General features: G+C 35.7%; 1 protein-coding gene and 1 long non-coding RNA gene across 2 annotated transcripts; one reads left to right on the forward strand and one right to left on the reverse strand.

Moving 5' to 3' along the window:
• Positions 1-8416: 8416 nt before the first annotated feature.
• On the reverse strand, positions 8417-10754 carry LOC125656988 (E3 ubiquitin-protein ligase Midline-1-like). The gene is made up of 2 exons (XM_056143109.1): positions 10562-10754; positions 8417-10437 (listed from the first exon to the last, which is right to left on the reverse strand). The coding sequence occupies exon 2, from the start codon at positions 10405-10407 to the stop codon at positions 8728-8730; it is 1680 nt and encodes a 559-aa protein (XP_055999084.1). The 5' UTR covers positions 10408-10437; positions 10562-10754; the 3' UTR covers positions 8417-8727.
• Positions 10755-14879: 4125 nt separating this feature from the next.
• LOC130047732 (uncharacterized) lies at positions 14880-19928 on the forward strand. Its single transcript, XR_008796550.1, has 3 exons — positions 14880-14939; positions 19571-19704; positions 19852-19928. It is a non-coding gene; the product is annotated as an uncharacterized LOC130047732 (long non-coding RNA).
• Positions 19929-25325: the final 5397 nt, after the last annotated feature.

A 25325-nucleotide genomic window follows, 5' to 3' on the forward strand; every position in this document is an offset into this window, starting at 1 on the left:
TACCCTGTTTTGGGGTACCAATTTCCACCCCAAATCCTTAAATTTTCTCAATTTCTTATTATATGGTTATGTTTAAGCATTTTATTATTATATATTTTATATTTTACATATATTCTAAAAATTATTGTAAAAGATATAGATAAAAATTCCATCAAATTATTTTTTTGAATTGAAAATGGGAATAATCTTGTAAAATTCACAATTTTCGAAAAGGGGGGTAATTCAAAGCTTATTATCTCCCTTGTATACCTAGAAAGTGGCCATGAAATTTATACACATTGTACAGGACATCCTGGCTTCATGAAAAAAGATAAAATATTCATTGACAAGTTATTTTTCGCCACATCGTCCCGCATGTCCTTAATGTGACAATGTCGCGTTACCAGCTAGTGTCAATGTGACATTTCTAAAATGAATGCGCCATATTGAAATTTTTATGAGACATTTTAAAATGACAAGTCTGAGAGTCCAGTAAATTATAATCTAAACACTACTGACAGACTGTAATGCCATAGGTAACTTTATCTGAGATGAACACGAACTCACAATTTCCAATGCTTTCCTTTCTGCACCAGATGCAAAATATGAGACCATCATTGTATTCAAGCCTTTGATTTCTCATACTTCTTAGCGTCAACTTTCTCTTCTGTAAGAACTGGTTGTTTCACCGATTTTCAACCAAAAATGACGATCTTAATCGCCGCCGGAAATATGTACTGGCCCGCCGGGCATGCGCGTATATAATTTTTGGTAGCCCAATCCCGATTTTACTAGCCACGGTCATCGGGGCTACCGCTTAATTTCAAAGACTGGCGCAGTGTTTCAATATTCTATGTGCCATTTTTTAAAATTTAATGCGACTATGGTGCAGGGCGCATCCTTATCCCAATCACTGAGCCTTATGGACATATTGTAAATTGTTTGAAGTCTTGTTCTAGGGGATAGGATTAGGGTCACCGGTGCTTAGGAAAGACAAACACAACAGGCCAATGACCCCATTTATGGTAAATCGGAGGGGACATTCTGAAATTTATTGGGCTGAAATAATGTAAATTGAGGCCATTTTTTTTTCTTACAGAAATTTGTCCATTGTCCGTCATCTTTGTTGTAGGGGTCATCATAAACTTTTCACATGTTCATCTTCTTCTCCAGAACCAGTGGGACAATTTCAACCAAGCTTGACACAAAGCATCCTTGGGTAAATGGAATTCAAGTTTGTTCAAATGAAGGACCACATTCTTCTCCAAGGGGAGATAATAGCAAAATAGTGAAACTACATTAACATCTTTAAAGAATCTTCTTCTCCAGAACCACTGGGCCAATTTCAACCAAACCTGACACAAGGGGATTCATGTTTGTTCAAATGAAGGGTCGTGCCCCTTTCCAAGTGGGGTTTAATAGTGAAATAGTGAAAATACATTGACGACTTTTGAAAATCTTCTTCTCCAGAAACAATTGGCCAATTTCATCCAATTATGGCACAAAACATCCTTGCAGGGGTAAAGGGGATTCAAGATTGTTCAAATGAAAGATAATCACAACAATGCAGAAATAGGGTGGTGTTGTTTAAAAATGCTCTTGGCAGGAACCACTGGACCAGAAGAACTTAGATTTACATTAAAGTTTCTTGACATAGAACAAATTTAAGTTTGTTAAAACCAGGATCCCCGGGGATTCATTAGGGCCACAATAGGAGATCAAACTTTTACATTCAAATGTACAGGTAAAATCTTTGAAAATCTTCTCAAGAACCACTATGCCAGAAAAAAATACTAATTTACATGAAAGCCTCCTGACATAGTGCAGATTCAAGTTTGTTAAAATTATGGCGTCCGAGTGTAGGATAGGGCCATATTAGGGGATCACAGTTTTATAGATAAATATATACATGTATAGGAAAAATCTTTTAAAAATCATCTTCTGAAAAATCACTGAGCCAAAAAAGTTTGAATTTACCAGAAAGCTTCCTGACATAGTGCAAATTCAATTTTTTTTTAAAATCATGCCCCCAGGAGAAGGGTGGATTGATTGATTGTATATTGTTTAACGTCCCTCTCGAGGATATTTCACGAGTTCATATGGAAACGACTGGAGAAAGGTGGAGTCACGATAAGGGATCAAAGTTTTGTATACAAATATAAAGGGAAAATCTTTAAAAATCTTCTTCTCAATAACCATTGGGCCAAAGAAATTTACATTTACCCGAAAGCTTCCTGACATAGTGCAGATTCAAGTTTATAAGATTCATGGACCCTGGAGGTAGGATGGGACCACAATAGGGATCAAAGTTTTACATGTGAACATGTGGGGAAATCCTTATATCCTTAGGATAGGAGAACTATTTTCTGAACTTTACGTTGAGACATGATGGGTTGGAGAACTATTTTCTGAACTTTACGTTGGGTGGTGAGGGGGTGAGAACTGATTTCTGAAATTTACGTTGGGTGGTGAGGGGGTGAGAACTGATTTCTGAAATTTACGTTGGGAGGTGAGGGGGTGGGGTGGAGAACTATTTCCTGAACTTTACGTCGGGGGTATGAGGGGGTGGAGAACTATTTTTTGAACTTTACGTTGGGAGGTGAGGGGGTGGAAAACTATTTTCTGAAATTCATATTGGGAGGTGAGGGATGGAGAACTATTTTCTGAACTTGACGTCGAGACGTGATGGGTTGGAGAACTGTTTTCAGAACTTTATGTAGTGAGTTGACAGGGATGATAACTATTTTATGAACTTTACGTTGAGACAAGAGGGGATGACAGGGTTACATGGTTTTTTTGTAGACGTTCTTGTTCTAATAGTATAATATAATGGTGGGAAGAAATAATTTTGGTTACCTAATGCTTAATGTTGAAATCAATTTTACAGGGTAGCAGTTACTTGAGATGTCCGGCTGATTGATGAGGATAATTTCCCTGAGACTCTAACATTTTGTAGGACTTGGATAGCTCTATTGCTGTAAAAATTGTCAGGTTTGTTAATGAAATTATGTAAATTGTTTTATAACTCATTCAGACAATGGCTGGGACAAATAGTGTTAACCCTTTTTAGCTCATATGAGCTGAAAGCTAAAGTGAGCTATTCTGATCATATTTTGTCCAGCATCAGTCTTTTAGTCTCTTCATAACTTTTAACATTTTTGACTTCTTCTCAAGCACCACACAGCTAATATCACTCAACTGATTTTCTTCCGCTTTTTAGCGAAATTCCGCTCTTTACATTTGTGCGATCCGTTAATAAATTTGTATTCCACTTTTTAAAAATAGATATACATGACTATTTTTATCCGGTGAATCTATTTTAGATCCTTTCATACTATCTTTCATCATTGGACGTAACACGCAATTTCATTGGTTCTTGGAAGCTAGTAGTTTATGTTTAACCTATCGTTGGTAGTTTCACTGAGAATGTTGGTCACGGTAAAAATCCGTAATGGATGCCAAACTTCTACGACCTGTGTTGGAGAATATTTCGTAAATTTGACCTATCTCTTACAATTCAATAGTGATGAGCAGCAAGGTTCAAGTTTCCCCTGAAGTTTTGAAATATAAGTCAAACTTCAAGGTCAAGATTTCAAAGACAATAGTGTAAAATGAAAGGTTCTGTCAGAAGGAATCTAAAGGCCGTACTTTATTTAGTTCAGGAGATACTGTCTAAGGTTGGGTTTCTTTAAAACAAATCAGACGGTAAGGTTTAGGTCACAAGGTTGAAATCTCTGGTAATATCAGGAAGGTCTTTTTACATAGAAAGTCGATATATGAAATATGAGAGCCATATGATTCACAATTCAAAAGTTAATAGCAATGTTAAAGTAGGGGGCAGATATACAGGACAGGACAATATGCCCCCCCCCCTCCCCAGCTATAGCCTCAGGGGTATAAAACACTTGAATCCACACACCTGCTACACTTGAAAATGATTTGTTGAAGTGAATTACCTGCACTATCTAAACGTGTTTGCATATTAACATGATTAATGATGACCCTGCTGTTTTTGAGATTAAAAAGAATTTCAAAAACATTTCCTTAAAAACGTGTGTCCATTATTGTGGGTCACCCCCCCCCCCCCCTCCCCGAGGACCACATTTGTGATATGATTAATTATGACCTTCTCGTTCTTTTGAAGAAGAAATTTCCTTTATATCTCCATGTAAAACTTTGACCCCTGATGAGGCCCTACACAAACCCAAGGAGGCCATGGTTTTAACAAACTTGTATCTATACTATATCAGAAAACTTTTACCTCAATCTCATTTTTTCTTGCCCAGTGGTTTTTGAGAGATATTTAGCTCACCTGAGCTGAAAGCTCAAGTGAGCTTTTCTGATCGCTTTTTGTCTGTAGTCTGTCCGTCTGTCTGTCCATCTGTCTGTTAAACATTTACATTTTCAACTTCTTCTCCAAAACCACTGGGCCAATTTCAACCAAACATGGCCAAAAGCATTCTTGGGTGAAGGGCTTTCAAGTTTGTTCAAATGAAGGGCCATATCCCTTTCAAAGGGGAGATAATCACAAAATCGCAAAAATAGGGTGGGGTCATTTAAAAATCTTCTTCTCAAGAACCACTGGGCCAGAAGAGCTGAAATTTACCTGAAAGCTTCCTGACATATTGCAGATTCAAGTTTGTTCAAATCATGGCCCTCGGTGGTAGGATGGGGCCACAAGGGGGATCAAAGTTTTACATACAAATATATAGGGAAAATCTTTAAAAATCTTCTTCTCAAGAACGATTGGGCCAAAGAGGTTGACATTTACATGAAAGTTTTCTGACATAGTGTAGATCAAGTTCGCAAAAGTTTGTTTTGGCCATAATAATTCAAGTTTGTTCAAATCATGGCCCCCAGGGGGTAGGATGGGGCACAAGTGGGGGAGGGGGATCAAAGTTTTACACACAAATATATAGGGAAAAACTTTAAAAATCTTCTTCTCAAGAACCACTAAGCCAGAAAAGCTGATGTTTACATGAAAGCTTCCTGACATAATGCAGATTCAAGTTTGTTCAAATCATGGCCCTCGGTGGTAGGATGGGGCCACAAGGGGGATCAAAGTTTTACATACAAATATATAGGAAAAATGTTTAAAAATCTTCTTCTCAAGAATCACTGAGCCAGAAAAGCTGATTTTTACATGAAAACTTACTGACATAGTGCAGATTCAAGTTTGTTCAAATCATGGCCCCTAGGGATAAGATGGGGCCCCAAGGGGGGATCAAAGTTTTACGCACAAATATATAGGGAAAAACTTTAAAAATCTTCTTCTCAAGAACCACTAAGCCAGAAAAGCTGAGGTTTACATGAAAGCTTCCTGACATAATGCAGATTCAAGTTTGTTCAAATCATGGGCTCCGGGGGGGGAGGGGGGGGTGGATGGGGCCACAATAGGGGATCAAAGTTTTACATACAAATATATAGGAAAAATCTTCTTCTCAAGAACCACTGAGCCAGAAAAGCTGATTTTTACATGAAAACTTTCTGACATAGTGCAGATTCAAGTTTGTTCAAATCATGGCCCCTAGGGATAAGATGGGGCCCCAAGGGGGGATCAAAGTTTTACACACAAATATATAGGGAAAAATTTTAAAAATCTTCTTCTCAAGAACCACTAAGCCAGAAAAGCTGATCTTTACATGAAAGCTTCCTGACATAATGCAGATTCAAGTTTGTTTAAATCATGGGCTCCGGGGGGTTGGATGGGGCCACAATAGGGGATCAAAGTTTTACATACAAATATATAGGAAAAATCTTCTTCTGAAGAACCACTGAGCCAGAAAAGCTGATTTTTACATGAAAACTTTCTGACATAGTGCAGATTCAAGTTTGTTCAAATCATGGCCCCTAGGGATAAGATGGGGCCCCAATAGGGATCAAAGTTTTACACACAAATATATAGGGAAAAACTTTTAAAATCTTCTTCTCAAGAACCACTAAGCCAGAAAAGCTGATCTTTACATGAAAGCTTCCTGACATAATGCAGATTCAAGTTTGTTTAAATCATGGGCTCCGGGGGGTTGGATGGGGCCACAATATGGGATCAAAGTTTTACATACAAATATATAGGAAAAATCTTCTTCTCAAGAACCATTGAGCCAGAAAAGCTGATTTTTACATGAAAACTTTCTGACATATTGCAGATTCAAGTTTGTTCAAATCATTGCCCCCGGTGGTAGGATGGGGCCACAAGGGGGATCAAAGTTTTACATACAAATATATAGGAAAAATCTTTAAAAATCTTCTTCTCAAAAACCACTGAGCCAGAAAAGCTGATTTTTACATGAAAACTTACTGACATAGTGCAGATTCAAGTTTGTTCAAATCATGGCCCCTAGGGATAAGATGGGGCCCCAAGGGGGATCAAAGTTTTACGCACAAATATATAGGGAAAAACTTTAAAAATCTTCTTCTCAAGAACCACTAAGCCAGAAAAGCTGAGGTTTACATGAAAGCTTCCTGACATAATGCAGATTCAAGTTTGTTCAAATCATGGGCTCCGGGGGGTTGGATGGGGCCACAATAGGGGATCAAAGTTTTACATACAAATATATAGGAAAAATCTTCTTCTCAAGAACCATTGAGCCAAAGAATTTGACATTTACATGAAAGCTTTCTGACATAGTGTAGATTCAAGTTTGCAAAGGGTAGTTTGGGCCATAATAGGGACTAAGGTTTTACATGCAAATATATATGGAAAGTCTTCAGATATGGGCCAAGGTGACCAGGTGAGCGATGTGACTCATGGGCCTCTTGTTAAATGACCCACCAATTTTTGCCTTTTCTTGATTATTTTCCCTTTGACTCTTCATTTGAACAAACGGTACTGCCACTGTGGTCTAGAGATTAAATCGCACGCCCCGCATGCTGAAGGCCGGTGTTCGAATCCTGGCCACAACAGATCTAAGTCGTTAGAACAGGTAGTGACAGTTCCATCGTCAAACGCTCGACATCAGGTGTGAATGTCACGGGTCCTCGGAGATGACCTTAAAAATGGATGTACCATGTCACAGTACATTGTAGGTGTGGCATGCTAAAGAACGCTCACTGCTCAATGGCCTTAAAGGGACTGATTCACGATTTTACCCAAAATTTTGTTTTTCACTTTTAATGATCAAAATCTACTGTCTAATGTGTTTGAAAGATTTCACATGAAAATTAAGGTGATACATCATCACAGAAGCTCATTTTAGAGAGTTTATTATTTGTTTTGTAAACAAAGATTTGCGGTATGCTATTGTTTACGAAATTTTCAAAAGAAATGGATATCTATCTAAGTATTATTATATCTTTCACATTTCAAGCATTTTTGGGGTGAAATGTGTCATCTAAAAGTTAAAATGTGTGACTATGCAGAATTAAGATGCATTATATTACAAAATCAATATTTCACTTGTTTGTTTGTTTACATAAAAAGACTCGAGTCTTTGTTTACATAACACATATTTAAGGCTAAAATATTACTTTTATTCTTGCATTCAGAAGGTCAAAATTTTGGCTGTCAACATTAAATGAGCTATATTTCTAATGTTTAACATTAAATCGTGAACCAGTCCCTTTAAGTGCCGAATATAGGTCTAAATTTAAATTTTAAACAAGATTCTATCAATCATTTGAACAAACATGAATTCCCTTTACCTAAGGATGAATGGTAGCAGTTTTGATTGGAATTGGCCAAGTGGTTGCGGAGAAGAAGATGATAATGTAAAAAGTCAATAACAACAGATAAATTTCAATTGGAAAAGTTCACTTTGTATTGTGTATATTGGCCTGGATAGTTCAGTGCACCTGCCTATTACATATGTAATACAGGGGTCTCGGGTTTGATTCCCGGTCCAGTCAAACCATTGATATCAGTCTGGATAGTTCAGTGGTTAGAGCAACTGACTAGTAATACAGGGGTCTCGGGTTTGATTCCCGGTCCAGTCAAACCATTGATATCAGTCTGGATAGTTCAGTGTTCAGAGCACCTGACTCTTACATATGTAATACAGGGGTCTAGGGTTCGATTCCTAGTCGAGTAAAAACCACTGATATCAATCTGGATAGCTCAGTGGTTAGAGCACCTGACTAATACAGGGGTCTGAGGTCCAATCCCTGGTCCTATCATATCGTGGGAATGAAGGGCCTTGGATTCGATCCCCGTTGTGACACCGGTTCAGCCATATCTTCTTTTCCTTCCCATTACATTGACATGTATATAAACATGTAAATATATCACAAACTATCCTTGACAATTCAGTTTGATATGATTACACTTTGTTTATTTTGTAGGACGGTGGAGATTTAGATAAGTGGTGTGATGTTACTGATGGTAAACAGAAGACTGCGACCTTGAATCTGAAGATCTGTGATGAAGACCGGACATTTGGGGTCACTCTCTGTTACAGTACTACAAATCTAAGTAAGTACTCAGTAATAATGTAAGACTGAACTCTGTATCATGTTTATCTAATATATACATTGTAAAATCAAACACATATTGAATTAATTCACAAACAAAATAATGTTAAACTCACAAACACAAGTACATGTTACACATCACAAACAGAGGACTGTAATGTACACAGGGCTGTAATTAACACGGGGATGTAATTAACACAGGGCTGTAATTAACAAGCTGATGTAATTAACAAGTAGAAGGAATCAACACAGTGCTGTAAGTTACTCTGTGATTAGACATGTAATTAACACTGTGTTGGTAGATGTAATTAACACTGTAGAGCTGTGTAATTAACACTGTGATTATAGATATTGGATTTTCTTCACTTTAGCAGTGAGACACTCAGCCACAAAGAGGTTGTCTCTGATGTCCACACATAAACCTAATGGACGGTCTAAATCACAGTGAATGTAACGGAGGAACTGTCCGTCCTGATCTAGGATGTGGATACGGTCATTGTAATAGTCTGCTGTCAGGATGTGACTCTGGCTGTCTGTAGTGATGCCGACTGGACTAAATGATTGCTCGGTATTAGAGGGATGACCAGTGTATCTAAATCGGAGTTTTCCTGACTGATTGACCACCACTACTGCACTAGCGCCCCAGTCAGCCACACAGATATCCAGGTTCTTGTTCTCACTGATGTATTTATAGTTGTTATCAGATGAGTAGAGAGGACGACCCTGATCATCAAACTGAATGCTTTGTTTCTCTGTGGAGCCGGAGTAACGCACGACTTTGGATTGTTTTCTATCATCACTGACCATGGTAACCAGGAGGTCGTTATCCACGGTACAGCAGACATAGCGAGGTCTCCACCCCTGTCTAAAGGGTATCCACCCCTGTAGTGTGATCACGGTCTGTATCTGTTTATTCTTAATTAAGTTTATAGTTTTATCTCCATAGTCAGTATAAACAAGATCTCCGTTCCGTGTCACTGCTATGTCCTCTGGTCGTCTCCCTGACTTGGTTTGTATTGATGTCAGTAGTTCACTCTGGAGGTTGAGCAGCTTCATGGTGTCGTTATTCCCGCATGTCCAGACTTGATCTTCACTCAGACAGCTAACACTGTATGGTCTATACCCAGTGTCTATGGTGGCGGTGACGCGCGGCTCATCAAGCAGTGGTTTGACTGGAGGAGACGATACAGCTTCTGCTGACTTCATTGTGTCGCCATGTTCTGTGTTAATGGAGAATGGCGACAGAGAACCAAACATTTCATTAAGCTGATCTTTGTTTATTTTCTGAGGAGAGAAACTCGGTAATGTAACTCGGACTTTAGGCGGTAATGTTCTAAATTGGGAATTCCTAGATTTGTAACTAGAGGTTAAGGAGACGTCATTTGATTTTAGGATTGATTTCAAGTCGGACATGATCTGTTTGAGTTCCGCCATTTTCTGTGTGATTTCTTCTGTATTTTTATTTAGCGCGTCCAGATGTTTAGTTTTCATCTCCGCAATGGCGGATTTCTGTCGGTTGACAATGGCGGTAATCTCCCGGTGTAGGATTTCTCCTTGTTCATCGGCATCTGTCGTCAGTTTCCCGTATTTTGTTTCTAACTCGGCTTTCTCGGTTTCGACATTAGACGCCATTTCTTTATATCGCGGGTAAATTCTTGTCTCGAGTTCTATTAGATCTTTTTGTAAACTTTCTGTTTTAGCGCTGAATTTTTCCAGAATATCTGATACATCGTGACCTTTATGTTTTCCAAATAAGGCGCAGGTAGAACAGACAGGAACGCCACATTTTTCACAGTAAATTTCACAGTGTTTATCGGCGTGGTCTGGACATTTTGGGTAGTTAGGAGTAGACTTTCTGTGTAAAAACGGCACGACATTGTGTCTTTTAGACGAGTCTGAGAGATGCTTTACTGCACAGTTACCACAGAGATTTATATTACAAAGTTCACAGTGACTCTGTAGGGGGACAGTTTCACAGAGGTCACACAGTAGGACTTCCTGAGCACTGCGCCGGGGATGCATTTCTGATGGCGGGATCACACGAGAACTTTACTGTTGATTAAATAAAACCGGAATTTCATTTCAAGATGTTGACAGATTAAAACAATTAACGAAATAGAATTATAGTATGATATAAAACACAGCAGTCATTACTATAATAATAATTTAGTCTCACCTTAAAATCCAACATGGCCTCCCTGTTCTTTCGACCTTCCGTCTAGTCCTGAGAATTAAATACCTGTGCGGCGTGTCAGCCTGTATACACTATCTACGTGTTATCGCTTGAGTAAATATATAGTTTTAAAGTTTGCTTTGACCTAGTTTATGTTGGGTAGTTTTGCTAACATTTACGATTAGCAATATCCATTGGAGGGAGAGGGGGGGATTTCATGCAGTAGACCTCCGTTTTGGTACTAAATACATATTTGTGTTTTGATATACTTTTTTCTGTTGTAGAATGAGTTGAGTGGAATAATGAACCTCCAGATGTCTATGTACACATGTATGAATAAACTGTTGTACTCGCGCATGCGAGCTTATCCTATATTATGTGTTCGAGTTTTATTTCCTTAATGTTTTAGGATTTGTTGAATTAGTGCAGGGGCGGATCCAGAAAGTTTTGAAAGTGTGGGGTCAAGGCGCCCCAGCATATAATTTCCCCCTATGTACAAAGTCAGTATACCGGTAGAGTTTCCCCCTGGTCGGGAAAACCGCCCTGGTATAGAATTTCCCCCCTCCGGATTTCGTTTGTTATAGTTTAATGAAATAGATATGCGCTCATCAATATTACGACATTCATAAAACAAAGGAATATTTTTTGAGATGTTGAATTTGGGTTTACTCGCTGAAAACTTTGAAATGCACGTTGTAAATACAAGGTCTAGGTCAATATCATTAGGATTTTTCTTAAAAGGTCGACTAATAGATATACAATTAAAATATCTGAAAAGTAAAATATATGAACTGCACAAATAAAAGTAATTTGTTCTCGTTTATTTAAATTTAAAATTTAAAAAGCATTAACATGCCAAGAAATTCTTAGCAAAATCTCCTGTATAGAAAAACCGTTATAAATCAGTGACCACAATTAAGAGATAAACGACGGCTATTATTAATCAGCATGTAATATGGTCTTATTGAAACCAAGGAATTCAAGACCGGGGAGGATTTCTTGGCATGCTTCTCCCCAACTTCACTATTTCAAATGTTAGATACTAGAAAATAACGACAAAAGCTTGAGATGTCTGAATACATTTTGATATACCATTACACGTTTTGAATAATTTCCTTTTTTTTTAAATACACAAGATCCTGCTCAAATTTTTTTTTAAAAAAGATAAGAAGAATTCCTGGGTTTAGATAAGCAAGAGAATTCTAGTAATAGAACTGGAAACGGATACATAGCTAAAATGTAAGAAGGGGGGGAGGGCGTACTGTCATTTAAGAGGAAATTCTATACTGGGACGGTTTTTCCTAGGGGAAAATTGGGCCCGGTTTAATTCTTCCTCGAGGGAAATTCTATACCAGGCCCATCATCTATCCCGGGCCCGTTTTTACGGAGGGAAAGTCTATGCGGGGGGAAATTCTATGTTACAACACCGGCACTATAGTGAATTACAACAGGGATTATGAAAAAGAACTTCCTTCCAGTGATTTATTATACCTTCTGGGGTATATAGGAATCACTCTGTCCGTCCGTCTGTCTGTCTGTGCAGATTCGTGTCCGGGCCATAACTTCTTTGTTCTTTGACTTAGGCATACCATATTTGGCACACGGGTAGATCACCATGGGACGATGTGTCATGTACCTTCATGACCTCCATATAACCTTGACCACAAGGTAAAAATTAAAGGTTTTTACAATGGATTCGTGTCAGGGCCATGACTTCTTTGTTCTTTGACATAGGCATATCATATTTGACACATGAGTGTTTCACCATGAGACGATGTGTCGAGTATTTTATGACCTCTATATGACCTTGAACTTTGATCTGAAGGGCAAAATTGTTTATAGGGTTTTAACATAGTCATACCATAAGACATGGGTGTAAAACCATGAGACTATGTGTCATGTACATTCATGACCTCTTTATGACCTTGACCTTTGATCTCAAGGTCATAATTATAGGTTTATGCCATGGATTTGTGTTCGGACTATATCATCTATTTTCTTCTACAAAGGCGTACCATATTTTTACACTCAGGAAAGAGGTAATTTATACCTATTCACAACACCCTTTGGGAGATTGGGGTAAGCGGGGGGGGGGGGGTATTCTTAGTGAGCATTGCTCACAGTACATCTTGTTTCATAATGATCTGTTTGCCGTTATATGGCGGATCCAGAGGGGGTCCGGACCCCCACCTTTTTTTTTTCTTTTTTCTTTTTTTTGCCGCGGAACAAAAATTTAAGTTATTGAAATTTTAACGAACTTTGAGTCTAAATGATATGAAAGGTGGATACTTGCATCATTCAAATTTATCAACACCAGTATATCATTTAAGGTAGCTCACTACACTAAAATTTTATTTAATGGCTCGTTAATACACTTATGAAGTATGGTTTCACCATTGAAAGAATGAAACAAGCTTTCAATTATTTTATATGATTTTTCTGTAATTTTCCCCGGAATGGTAATAAAGGTGTTTTGTTTGCAAATAAGAGATTCTTGAGTCCACATTTCGCTGTGATTTGGTGTTTGATATGAATATCTGATAAAACATGCCTAAAAGATTCAGATATAAACATTCTATTTTTTTTTAAGAAAAATATCTATGAAAATTTAAAACGCTATTTGCTAAAATAAAATTTAATCTACGAATAAAAAATTTTCAAGAAACATGTGAGAAAAGATATATATCCAAGAAATATATTGTAAAAAATAATTGAAACGAAATTATTAAATTTTAGATATAATCACTATATTCAAACTGGGGAAAAAAGTACCGATCCCGATCAAATTTGTTAGAAATCGTTAATTTAATTATATTGTTGCTGATTGTATGCACTGTTCATCAAGAAATTAGTTTCCTTTATAAAGGACAAGGTACGGTTTTAGCCAAAATCTGCCCTGAGAAGAAAATTCACCAAAATACTAAATCTGGTATTTGAGAATGTGCCATTTATGAAAATGACCACTGTTATGCTTTATCTACCATATCAGCTGTAATATATTCAACGGAAAACTCTATATTAAACTGACGACGTCACCATCAACTTCTCTACCGTACCGGTCAATTTGACCGGTGGCGCGTAAAAACAGGGCAACGCAAAAGGAGTGCCTCTAAATCTTTGAAACTACGATCATAAGATATATGATCCATATATCATATTTTTGGAAATTTACTCTATTTTTGACTATGTAAAAATCAATAAAGTAAGTAATGCCATTAAATAAAAAAAAAAAGCATTTAAAGTGAAGGATGGCTTCGTCTAAATATGACGCAACGCTTTTTCGCAAGGTCATTTCCCCCCTCGATATGATTTTTTTTATTTTCCTTATGAATTCAATATTTTTTATATTTTTGAAAAGCATATATTCCCAGCTTTCAGAAGATATAAAAATTATTTTTAATGCCTGGCAAAGTCATAAGAAAATAGCAATTTTTTGCAAATGTACGTTTTCTTACGATTTTATTTCTCAATGTTTAAACATATCGGCGTTTTACCTATATTTATATATGGAAATAGGGAAAGTAAATACAGCCTGTAAAAGTAGAGGGAATTTCCTTTTTGATGGGCCCTTATTCGTGTTATAACTCTCTTTAGTTTTTATATTACGATAAAATGAAATTGTGACATGCTGCGCGGTTTTCTTTAAAATTAGCGACAAAACGTCGTCGCTAAAAGCGATCGACGCGCGTCGCACAAAAAATGGTGAAAACTATAAAAATTTGTATTGTCCTCTTAAATTAGTAAATTCAGTACCTTTTGATACAATAAAACAATATACACATGTGTATGAAATAATCAACCAGGTATTTTCTGCTTTTTTAAAAAAAGCATAAAACGAATATTGGTATATAACAGTTACACAACCTACATGTAACTTCATAAAACATCTATTGAGAATGTTACATCGGCAGAGTAAATTAAAAAAAAAAAAATAATAAAATACTTTAATTTCAGATATAAACTTTATATTTGTTCGGAATAATAATAATTTGACAATGCATCAAAGTCACTCATGGATGCCATCGTATTACATCCGAGATCCTATGTTGAGTGCGCGAGACATTCGAGGAGTTCCGATTGAGGAATGTGCTACACGGGCAGATGAAAACAACCCATGGTCTCGCGCGAAGTGAGCGGAATGAAAGAGACGTATCCGGTAAATATCATTTATCCGGAATGCTAGTGCGCAATGGCGGCAATAAACAAACGAAGCTAAGCGAAGACGTTGAACGAAAAACTTCTTTCTTTATTTATTTCTTACCGTTATAATAGATCAGTGAAAATGATGGACAACGATCAATCGCATAAATCCCATGAAGAATACAAAACTGAAAGTAGGGCAAATAGATCTCTGGACATACCAGAGCTGAGGTGAGATAAGGTAAGTATAGGGCTAATCTAAGCTGATGTTATGAATGAAATGCAAGACTTAACCCAGCCTACTGGTTTCACAATACCATTACATCGAAATGATCATTGTATTTTCGTACAACCCCGTTTCAATATTGACATAAATGCTTTAGATATAAGACATTGATTTGGGGGAGTGGACATCGGGGGGGATGGGTGTAGGCTAAAGTGTTAAGATTGAAATGGGAGGCTCAAGGGATGTTATCAAATTTATCAGATATAGCATGTATACCAGAACTAGTAAACACAGTGAAAGGTGAAGATAACAAACAGTGATTAATCTCAGTTGGGCAAACACAGACCCCTGGGCACACCAGAGGTGGGATCGGGTGCCTAGGAGGAGTAAACATTCTCTGTCGACCGATCACACCTATGTTGTTGGACTGAGAATGTTGTTACTCACTCTTAGTGGATTAACTAACATATAATACTAATAATATACTATCCGTTAGCACTGTCTCTTGCTGTTCTGACATTGCAGTTTAGTGTAATTTACAGATACAGTTCAACATATAAACTTTATATTTATTCTCTATACATGATGTATCTGTTCATTCTACATGAGGCTGAAGTGGAATATTTTTAGCACCAACTCTTGCTGCCTCTTGTTGATGTATCAAGCATCTTATATATTGCATTAGGGATAACACACATGTATCAACTGGGTACTAATGCTTACATATAAAAATGGAAATATACTAATGAGTGTATTACTCCAAGAATTACTCTTCACTTTAGTCTAGTCAATCTAGCAAATCACCTCAAAGTAATTGCAACAGAAACAAACTCGACGGAATTTGTTAAACAAAAGCGTGATTAACGACATACAAAAAATCGGACAAAATCGGACAATGGGAAATATTTAAAATTTAGACTTAAGATTGATCGATCCTCATGTGATGTCATAGGTTTTTGCAAAAATCTTAATAAATTTAACTTTGCACATGATAGAAATATATCTTTCTAAGGAATGCTATTCAATGGATATAATAAAATATCTGGTAAACTAATAATACTGAAAAAGTTTATATTTTCCATAGATAATCAATTATTTATGATTTTAAAAATGTTGTTAAGGGCAATAACTCCTGTGCTGGGATTTCCTATACAGGATGTCTATTATACATTGGTTTCCCTAATATCCACAATTAATCTATACATATTTATGAATTAGCAGTTATTTTAAAACTGTTGATATTTAAATTTTGTCATTTCAACAAGTTTTTATCTATTTTTATTATTCTGTTTAACGAAAATGTGTGATTTTCTGATGTTGATGTATACTTCTGTTTTTGTATGTCTGACATCTTTAAAAAGGTGATGACATATACATTTTCTTTGGTTATTAATTGAATTAAACTATATTGAGTAGAAATTAATAAAGTTTTTCCACTTTTAACCATTAATATTGATAAGTCACACGAGGATGGAGCTACCTTAAATGTTTTAGTAAACCATCGATATTTTGTGGTGTTTACGGCACGCCGTACACGTAAAGGGGAGTAACTTAACTGTGACAGTCATCGGAATAAAGTTATACACGACAATCTAAAGTGCATGTAATAAAAAACGCGATTAAACAGCTTAACAGTTGTATTAAAAAGGTGATTTTAAAACCTTCTATATACATACAATATTGCTCAGCATCTTATATTTTTTGCCGACTTCCATTCCCGGGGAACTTTCGCGAATAAAGCTTCAAAATATTTTGTTTGACCCTCTACTGAATTAATTTTAATTATAAAACACAATATTTACTTTAAAAGTTATGAATAATAAATTATAAATGAAATCTTAAAGAATTAGTGTCAATTTACAAGGGGGAATTACGGTTGTTAAAAAAAAAGTATGGAAAGCCATTCGGATTAAAAGTTTCAGTTATTTTGTATCTTCATCATTTGAGCAAGCGTTTTGTATTAAAAACTTTTATAAAACTAAGTAAGTAAAGTATTTTTGCTTTTCTTTTTCAAATTCAGGTTTGGGGAGTCATTCATGGGTAATAATAATGATAATAAAACATTGATAATATAAATAATAAAAATCAATGTAAGTAAACAGTTGCGCATAGTATCATGATTTGATGTAAAATCGAGTAGTTACTCTTTCTAATTAGTCTTGGGCTCACGACCTGCGGAACCATATCTCCTAGCAGCATGCGAACAGCGCGCTAGACCGCCCGACCATCTATTCAAGACAAAACTTGTTTTCGATGACGATGGAATTCTCGCCACGCTGGCACACGATCATTGAGAATGAAAATGGGATTATTTATCGTAAATTCAAGAGGATCATACAACATTAATGCACATTGTGTTTGAAATGTCTATATATAAAGCACAGAAATAGCAACGAACACTGAAATAAACATAACTGCCCTAAGGGACGAAATCAATGTCGGATGAAAATTTAAATTCAATTAGTTAGGGGGGGGGGGATAAAAACTCCCGCAAGTTTCTGTCATCCGACATCGATTACACTTTAGTGGAAAAAGGAAAAGACAAGCGACTGTTGAATACCACATAATATTTAAAACATATTAATGAACATTTAATAGATTTAATGTACACTTTCATTTGTGAATAAACAGTAGAAAAGGTATACAGAGGTATACAGAGTGTTATTTATAATCGTACGTTTCTTTTCTATTTATTCGATTAGTTTCAACATTTGTCATATTAAGTTTTAAAGCGGGGGGGGGGGGGGGTTGGTTCTTGGTGAAAACTGTGTGAACTTAGTTTTTTGTAAATGCAAGGCAAATTGTGACACTAGCTGTTGTACTTGTAAAAACATGGACTGAACTGTACTGCAATTACTCAAATGATCACTTATATAATTATCAGGCACGTAGCAATAATGGCTCTACACCTTTTATCATTACATGCAAAGTTGATAAATTTTTACGTACAGAGGTCGATTTTTAGACAGATTGGTTGCCCTCCCTCCTCTTTTTCTTTTTTTTAAAAAAAAATAGCATTGTCGTGAACTGTACACAGTGGACGTGTAAGATTGAACTGAGAGAACAACCTTACCCCCCCCCCCCACCACCACCACCACCACCACACACACCATCAAGGATTTTTATAACTTTGGATTAAAATTTACTTGTCAATTTTCAGGCAATATTGTGAAATTATCTTCACACCCCCCTTTTTTTGTACGATGCTGCGTGCCTGATTCATTTGCTTTTAATTCTATGTGTCCATTGTTTTTTAAAACAGATTCTCGGTATTAATTGCACAATAATTTGGATAGAACTAAACATCAAATACGGCTATACCCCCCCCCCCCCTCCCCCCTCTTTCCCAAACACTAGAACTTGACGAAGTGCACGTATTAAAGATTTCTTTATAAAATCGAAGAAACTGAACCTTGTTTCGTCATAGATGTAGTACAAACTGTTAAAACTCAGCTTAATAAAGAATTTGGTAACGTAAGCTTTACTATACACTGTTTGTTTTAAAATACTACATGTATTTATGTGAAACATAGGACCGGAATGGTAAGCGCGCCTCCAACTTCCGATGTAAGGGGAGTAACTGCAAAAATGTCGGTCATCTTTTACAGACCATTTTTGAAGGGGCACTTGTTTTGTGTTAACAGTTTGTTTTAATGTATAAATCTTCATGTGGTAACTCATATATGCCTAATGGACAGGAAAAAGTATTTTCTTCCAAAATCCAGTTTTTAACGATTTTTGTTGGAAAATGAAGATTTCAGCCCAAAATTCGGCAAGGGAAAATAAATATTGGTGCAGAAAAGTTTAGTTGTGCATTTGGACGTTTTATTCTTAAATTTATAAGATCAATGTCATCTCTTCTATAAAACAGTCATTTCCTATCATTTCCAGTTTTTCACTATTTTTGTTTTAGAAAAAGGTAGGTTTTCCTACCTGAAATGGTATTTTTCATATATATTGCCAATAATCTATATATCTTACTTGTTGAGCAGTTTTTAAAATAAATCCTAACTTCATTTTTTTTTTATTGGTAGACTCAAATGTATGACAAAATGTGGGTTTTCTTCTTAAAATTTCAATCTTTAACAATTATATTAAAAAAAGCAAGATTTTACCCAAAAATTACAGTCAAGGAAAGAATATATTCTGCTGTAAAAAAAAAAAAAAATCGAACATTTCCAGTTTGAAATTTGAGATATGAAACTTATTTTTACTGTATGTTACATAAAATGGACATTTTCTTCAATTTCCAGTTTTTAGCGATTTTCATGAAAAAACACATCCTTTTACCCCAAAATTCCAATTTTCCCATGGAAATACAAAAGCCGATTTTTAATAATTATGTTGTTTGCATGTGTTTTCTTGCATGAATAATCAAAATTTCATTTCTGTTGCAATTAGTTTGAGGTTTTGCTCATTTTTGAGCTAGATTGACTAGACTATGGGTATTGTCTGTGAACTGTAGATCTACCCAGATTTAATAGATTCAATAAGAATTGAAGGTCAAAATCATGGTGGTAACACAAAGCCACTAAATACAAGATGTTCGAGGCTTGTTAAATGGAAAAAAATTATGAAAATGATAGTCTCCAACAATATCTACATTTAACTCATATGTGAAATCTGACAACATTTTCAATATTCAGACAGATGGAAACCAATGTAATTCAGACGAAAAGGGAATGCAACTCAAAATACCAAGGAAAAACAAGAAAGGCCATTGTGAATCAGCAGCTGATGTCCTATACAACCATCCTTCCATGACACATGCAATGGGAAGGTAACAGCTAAGTATATAAATTGATATTAAAATCCCACACTCGTTCCATATAATGTCCCTTGAACATTACAAGTATTTACTTATTCCAAATACATGTACATAGTTTAAAATAAAATCAGAAATTCTAACATTTTTTTTCTTTTAAAGTTTAATTTCAGGAAACAAAGCCTGCCTGAAACTTCAAAATGACGTTTCCAGAAAGCTAAAAATCAACAAAAAATGGCTAGTATTGTAACTAACACCTTAGAACCCAGATTTCATTCCACTGAAAAGAAAAGGGGCAGAGTAAGAAGTTTTTATTAATGAAAGATAAATATATGCTGAAACATCTTAAAAGATATATTGTTAGCTCACCTGAGCTGAAAGCTCAAGTAAGCTATTTTAATCACCTTTTATCTGCCGTATGTCTGTAAACGTTACACATTTTCATCTTCTCCAGAACCACTGGGCCAAATTCAACCAAACTTGGCGTACATCATCCATGGGTTAAGTTTGTTGAAATGAAAGGCCATGTCCCCTTCAAAGGGGAGGTAATCACAAAAATGTAAAAATAGGAGGGGAGTCATTTAAAAATCTCCACAAGAACCACTGGGCCAGGAAATTTCAAATTTACATGACAGCTCTCTGACATAGTGCAGATTCAATTTTTTTAAATCATGGATCCGAGGGTAGGGTGGGCCTCAATAGGGGATAAAGGTTTTACATACAAGTATATAGAAAAAATCATTTTAAAAAATATTTCTTGAACTATTTAAGCTAAGGCTTTTATATTTTGTATATATACATTCTTTAAGAAAAGTTCTTTCATGTGATGTAACGGTGTTCAGTCTTGAGACTTTGACCTGGAAGTTTGACCTACTTTTGATAAAAATCTGACCTATTCCATGCAAGGTGAAGATAACGAACAGTGATCAATCTCATAACTCCTACAAGCAATACAAAATAGATAGTTGGGCAAACACGGACCTCAAAATATCTCAACTATTTAAGGTAGTGATTGCAAGGCATCACGTGGTTTATTCATGTACATGTAGTATCTAAAAAGAGGCTATTTTCGCTTGCGATCCCGGAATACGGCAAGCGCTTAAACATCAGTAATAATGACAGACGATGGACACAAAAACTTGCAGCTAAAACCAAGCACAGGGTAAAGTGAAAATATGTTTAGAACTATAGGAATGAAATACAATACAAATGAAAAATTCTTTATGTAACTAATTATCTTTTAAATAATAGTCTTTAGGCCCTAAGTCTCCAAAATGCATATACCCCCCCCCCCCCCCGTTAATTTTCAGTCTTACAGCATGTAAATTTAATTCACAAACCACTAGACCTATATTAAAGTAATAATATGCTATGAATTTCATAACATGTGTATGGTGTTAGTACACATAAATCTGGAATACTACTATGTAACGTGGATGTTAAGAGAAATAAAAAAGTGTGTATTCTAAAAAGCAGCATTGGCTGTTATCTTTTTCTCAATTTATATCACTTACTCTTTTTGTTTCAATCTTAAAAACCATCTGAAATACATGTACCATTTATTATGGAAAGTCGACAAGAGGGGATACCATGGCAACCGTAGCGTCACAATTCGTGAAAACCATATATTATATTATAATTTCACAATGAGTTACAGTTATTGTCAACTACAAAATATGTAAAAATAAAAAAAAATTCATAGATTCATTAATTTTTAATGACCCATGCACTCACTACCTTAAGATAGAGCTTTCATATTTTGTATAAAGATTTCTTATGGCAAGATCTTTTGTATCATACCATGATCAATTACCTTGTGACCTTGGTCTTATCCAGAACAGCAAGATCATGTCAATCATATTGGTATTGAGGCATTTCTGTGTTATGTGAATTCATTTTCAGTAATGTTGTGATCCTTTTGGGCTCATATAGGCTGGGGCCACAATATGGGATCAACATTTTTCATGGGAATAAAGATTGAAATCTTTTTAAAATCACAACAACTTTACAATGGCAGGGCCGAGGTTACCCCGGTGAGCGATAATGCTCTTTTGTACTGTTTACGATGCATGTATTTAAAATTTATCATGGGGTATATTTGCATTTATTTTTTCAGAAATTTTGCATGTCCATGTCTTGGAAGGTGACAAGGTGGGAAGTCAATAGATGCTTACCAGATCAGATGCTTGCAGAGGATACTGGGGATAAAGGCAGAAAATGATGAAAAAAAGTGGCAGACAGGGCGGACATGAATGCAATAAACAATGAGCTGAGGAGACGGTGATGGAACTATATAGGACACGTGCTATGGAGGGGAGGTGACAATGACAGTGAGATGGCGTTAGGTTGGACACCAGAAGGGAAGAGGGCATTTAAGAGACCGAAAACAACCTGGAGAGGAACAGTAGAAGCAGAAAGAAAGATTGCAGAATGAAGAAACTGGAATGAGATCAAGATGGTAGCAATAGAACAGAGTGGATTGGAAAGAGTCTCAGCCCCATGTGTTTTGGCATGGAGAGAACTAAGTCATGTCTAGATTGTTGGAGATAGGATGACCAGGAATATGAATGGATGTGCAGGAAACTGTACTAAGACCCTGATGTATTTGGATAGATTTACATACCATCCTGATTTTGCTATGCAAAACTTGAAAAAAAAATCCTCAACTCATACTGTAGCTGACATTGTACTTATTAATATCTCAAATGAACATATTTTTAGACATACGATATCTATACTACGGAGTCCATGTACATTTACACAATGAATAATAGGTTATGATATATGTGTGGAATCTTTTCCTATGGTATGCACATGTTAGCACATTAGTTTAAATGATAATGTATATCTTATGACTATGGAAGAAAATGTGTTGAAAACAGAATATGTGTCTAGAGGAGTTGTTGCCCTTGAATGTAATTCATTATTTACATGGGGTTGAAAAATAATCCAGCACACAATAGTACTAAATGCATTATGTTAAAATACATTTATGAATGGTATAAGGGATACTGTAAATTACAGATTAATACACTTTGTGAAATCATATTATTGTTATGTTTAATAAATTACAAGGCTGCACATTTGTACATTTTACAATATAATATTCTTCACTGTGGTATCAAATTCCCTTAACCTAATTTAAGAGTTACATAGTCATTAACAGCAAGTTAATTATGATATGCTATGTAGTTTGTCAAAGGGCATTAGCTGTGAAAGTGATGACATCCTTTTTATTAAAATTTCTCAATCGTGGTGCATTGAGTCGTTGTCATAATAGATACAACACCTCTGTATATATATTTTATTTCTATTTCATACAGGAATATGAGGAAGACCAAATTTGTGTATTTTTTAATTCACCGAAATTAAATCGCCAAATAACTATAGAAAATAATGGTTAATAGATAATGTTTTATTTTTCTCATTAAAGTACATTTATTCACGTCTTGTCTTGAGGAGTATAGTACATAGATACGAATTCGACTTATTTCACATCACACAGAGGGAGATTGGTCTAGTGTCTAAAAATAGAAACTTAAGTTTATATACCGTGTCCAAAATATAAAAACTTAAGTTTATACAGGGTGTCTCAAATATAGAATTTTGTCTTATTTGACATCACTCAGAGGTAGGTAGGTATAATGTAAAAGTAAAGTAAAGTGAGTTTTATTTAAAGTCGGCACTATATACATTGATTTGTCAAATCAATCACAAGCTCTGTAGAGCTTTTTAACCGACTATCACAAACATTCATGTCAAGGTCAAAGACACATAGCATGCATGTACACATATACACAGATTAACCATATGGAGAAATTCTAACCACTTTATTCATGAGCTTGATATCAGGTGATCTTAAGGTTATGAATATTCATTAAGTGCGTAACTTTATCAGAAATTATTTTACCGCGTACATTTAATTGTAATCATGGTGTAAAAATTAATTTTTAAAAATTGAAAAGTTTTGACAACACAATATTTGAAACACGAGCTGAATTTAAAAACAAAATATACTCCCCGACACGTACATATTTGTCCACATAATATTACACAAATAGGATCCTGTTCGGTAAGTCAATGTATATAACATAGCCCCCCTCCCCCTAGACAACAACATACAGATCATCGGGCGATCCCACCTTTACCAAGCAATATTCTATCTCAAGTATTAATATTGATTTTAACTGCAGTTACGAATACATATTCACTAATAAATGTTTCCTTTATTTTGAAAATGGATCAAGTTCAGTGAAGCATCATATTTACATAAATGTTGGTTTCCGAAATCATTTAAACATTTTGTAGGTATCCCTTAGAGGGCTTCGTGACGTCAGTACAAGTGTCAAGGACAGAAAAAATCATGATATTTCTATTCATCAAACGAATACATGGGAATGACTGCATTTTCTAAACTTGATTTTCCCCATAGATGTCTCTTTGCCGAAATGCTAAAAATGCCGAAAACGGTGGTTTTGATTCAAAAACGAACTTTTTTTCAAAAATAATTCAATAAATCTGTGAACAGATTCCGGAAAAACATATGTCAATTTGTCGTTTCCGATGCTGGAATTAGTGATCGTTATTTTGTATCCGTTGCTTTTTGAACTTTTTGTGATTTTCAAAGATTCTTGAAATGCTTATAATGGATTAAATGGGGCTCTTCGATTCAAAACTTTAACTATAAATGGAACTCCGAATTTTGTATCAGTTACATGCAAGGTGAAGATAACGAACAGTGATCAATCTCATAACTCCTACAAGCAATACAAATTAGATAGTTGGGCAAACACGGACCCCTGGACACACCAGAGGTGGGATCAGGTGTTGAAAGTTGTTTAATTGAAGAGATACGAACATGAAGAATGGGATATGGTGCTGGAAACGTGTGTTTATGCAGAGGTTAGTTTACAATTGTGATTTTACATATTTTTCTCTATTAATTGCTTTACGTAATTTGACAGATAGTTCGAATTCCAAGATGGCGGCATGCAAATTAGCCAAATGGTAAGAATTTCTCCATATGCTGTAACGACTGTTGGATGTATATTATAAAATCTATGATAAGACACCAAGAAGGTATCTACCCGGTACCTATGAGGCTCGTTACAATAATAGGGTTCGAAGGTACCTATCTATATCAATGAAGAAAATGTATAATAGTTAATACAATAATTTATTGATAGTATCAAAACCACAAGTATAGTCACAGTTCAATTGCTCGGCTAAAATGTCTTAGTAATAAAACACTGATGGAAATCCGGTATTGATCGGTGCCCGGTGCTACTAGGTGTCCGGTGTAATTAATTCTCCGGTGTTGGGTGCTACAGGTGTAGTCGTTCTCGAACACTACGACTAGTCTAATATTCTACTAGATTACAATGGCATCAGAATTACAACCTGAACTAATTTAATTATACGTAAAATCCAACCCCCAACATCTATAGCATATCATGCATATAGAACATTGTTAAACTAAGTACGAAATCTAAGTAACTCGGTGCAAGGTGCTTCTGCACCGACTCTAAAACTACTCCGTGCGTAATATACTAAAGTCCACCACCCTAAATCTATAACACCGTCATAGACTATATATTCGATGAACAGGGATATATCATATGCATGCCATGCAAATT

This window comes from Ostrea edulis, chromosome 7, assembly GCF_947568905.1.
Source record: "Ostrea edulis chromosome 7, xbOstEdul1.1, whole genome shotgun sequence".
Classification (NCBI taxonomy): Eukaryota; Metazoa; Mollusca; class Bivalvia; order Ostreida; family Ostreidae; genus Ostrea; species Ostrea edulis.

Excerpts from the sequence above, each read along its gene's own strand:
- LOC125656988 (XM_056143109.1), bottom strand. The coding sequence starts at position 10,407 with ATGCATCCCCGGCGCAGTGCTCAGGAAGTCCTACTGTGTGACCTCTGT.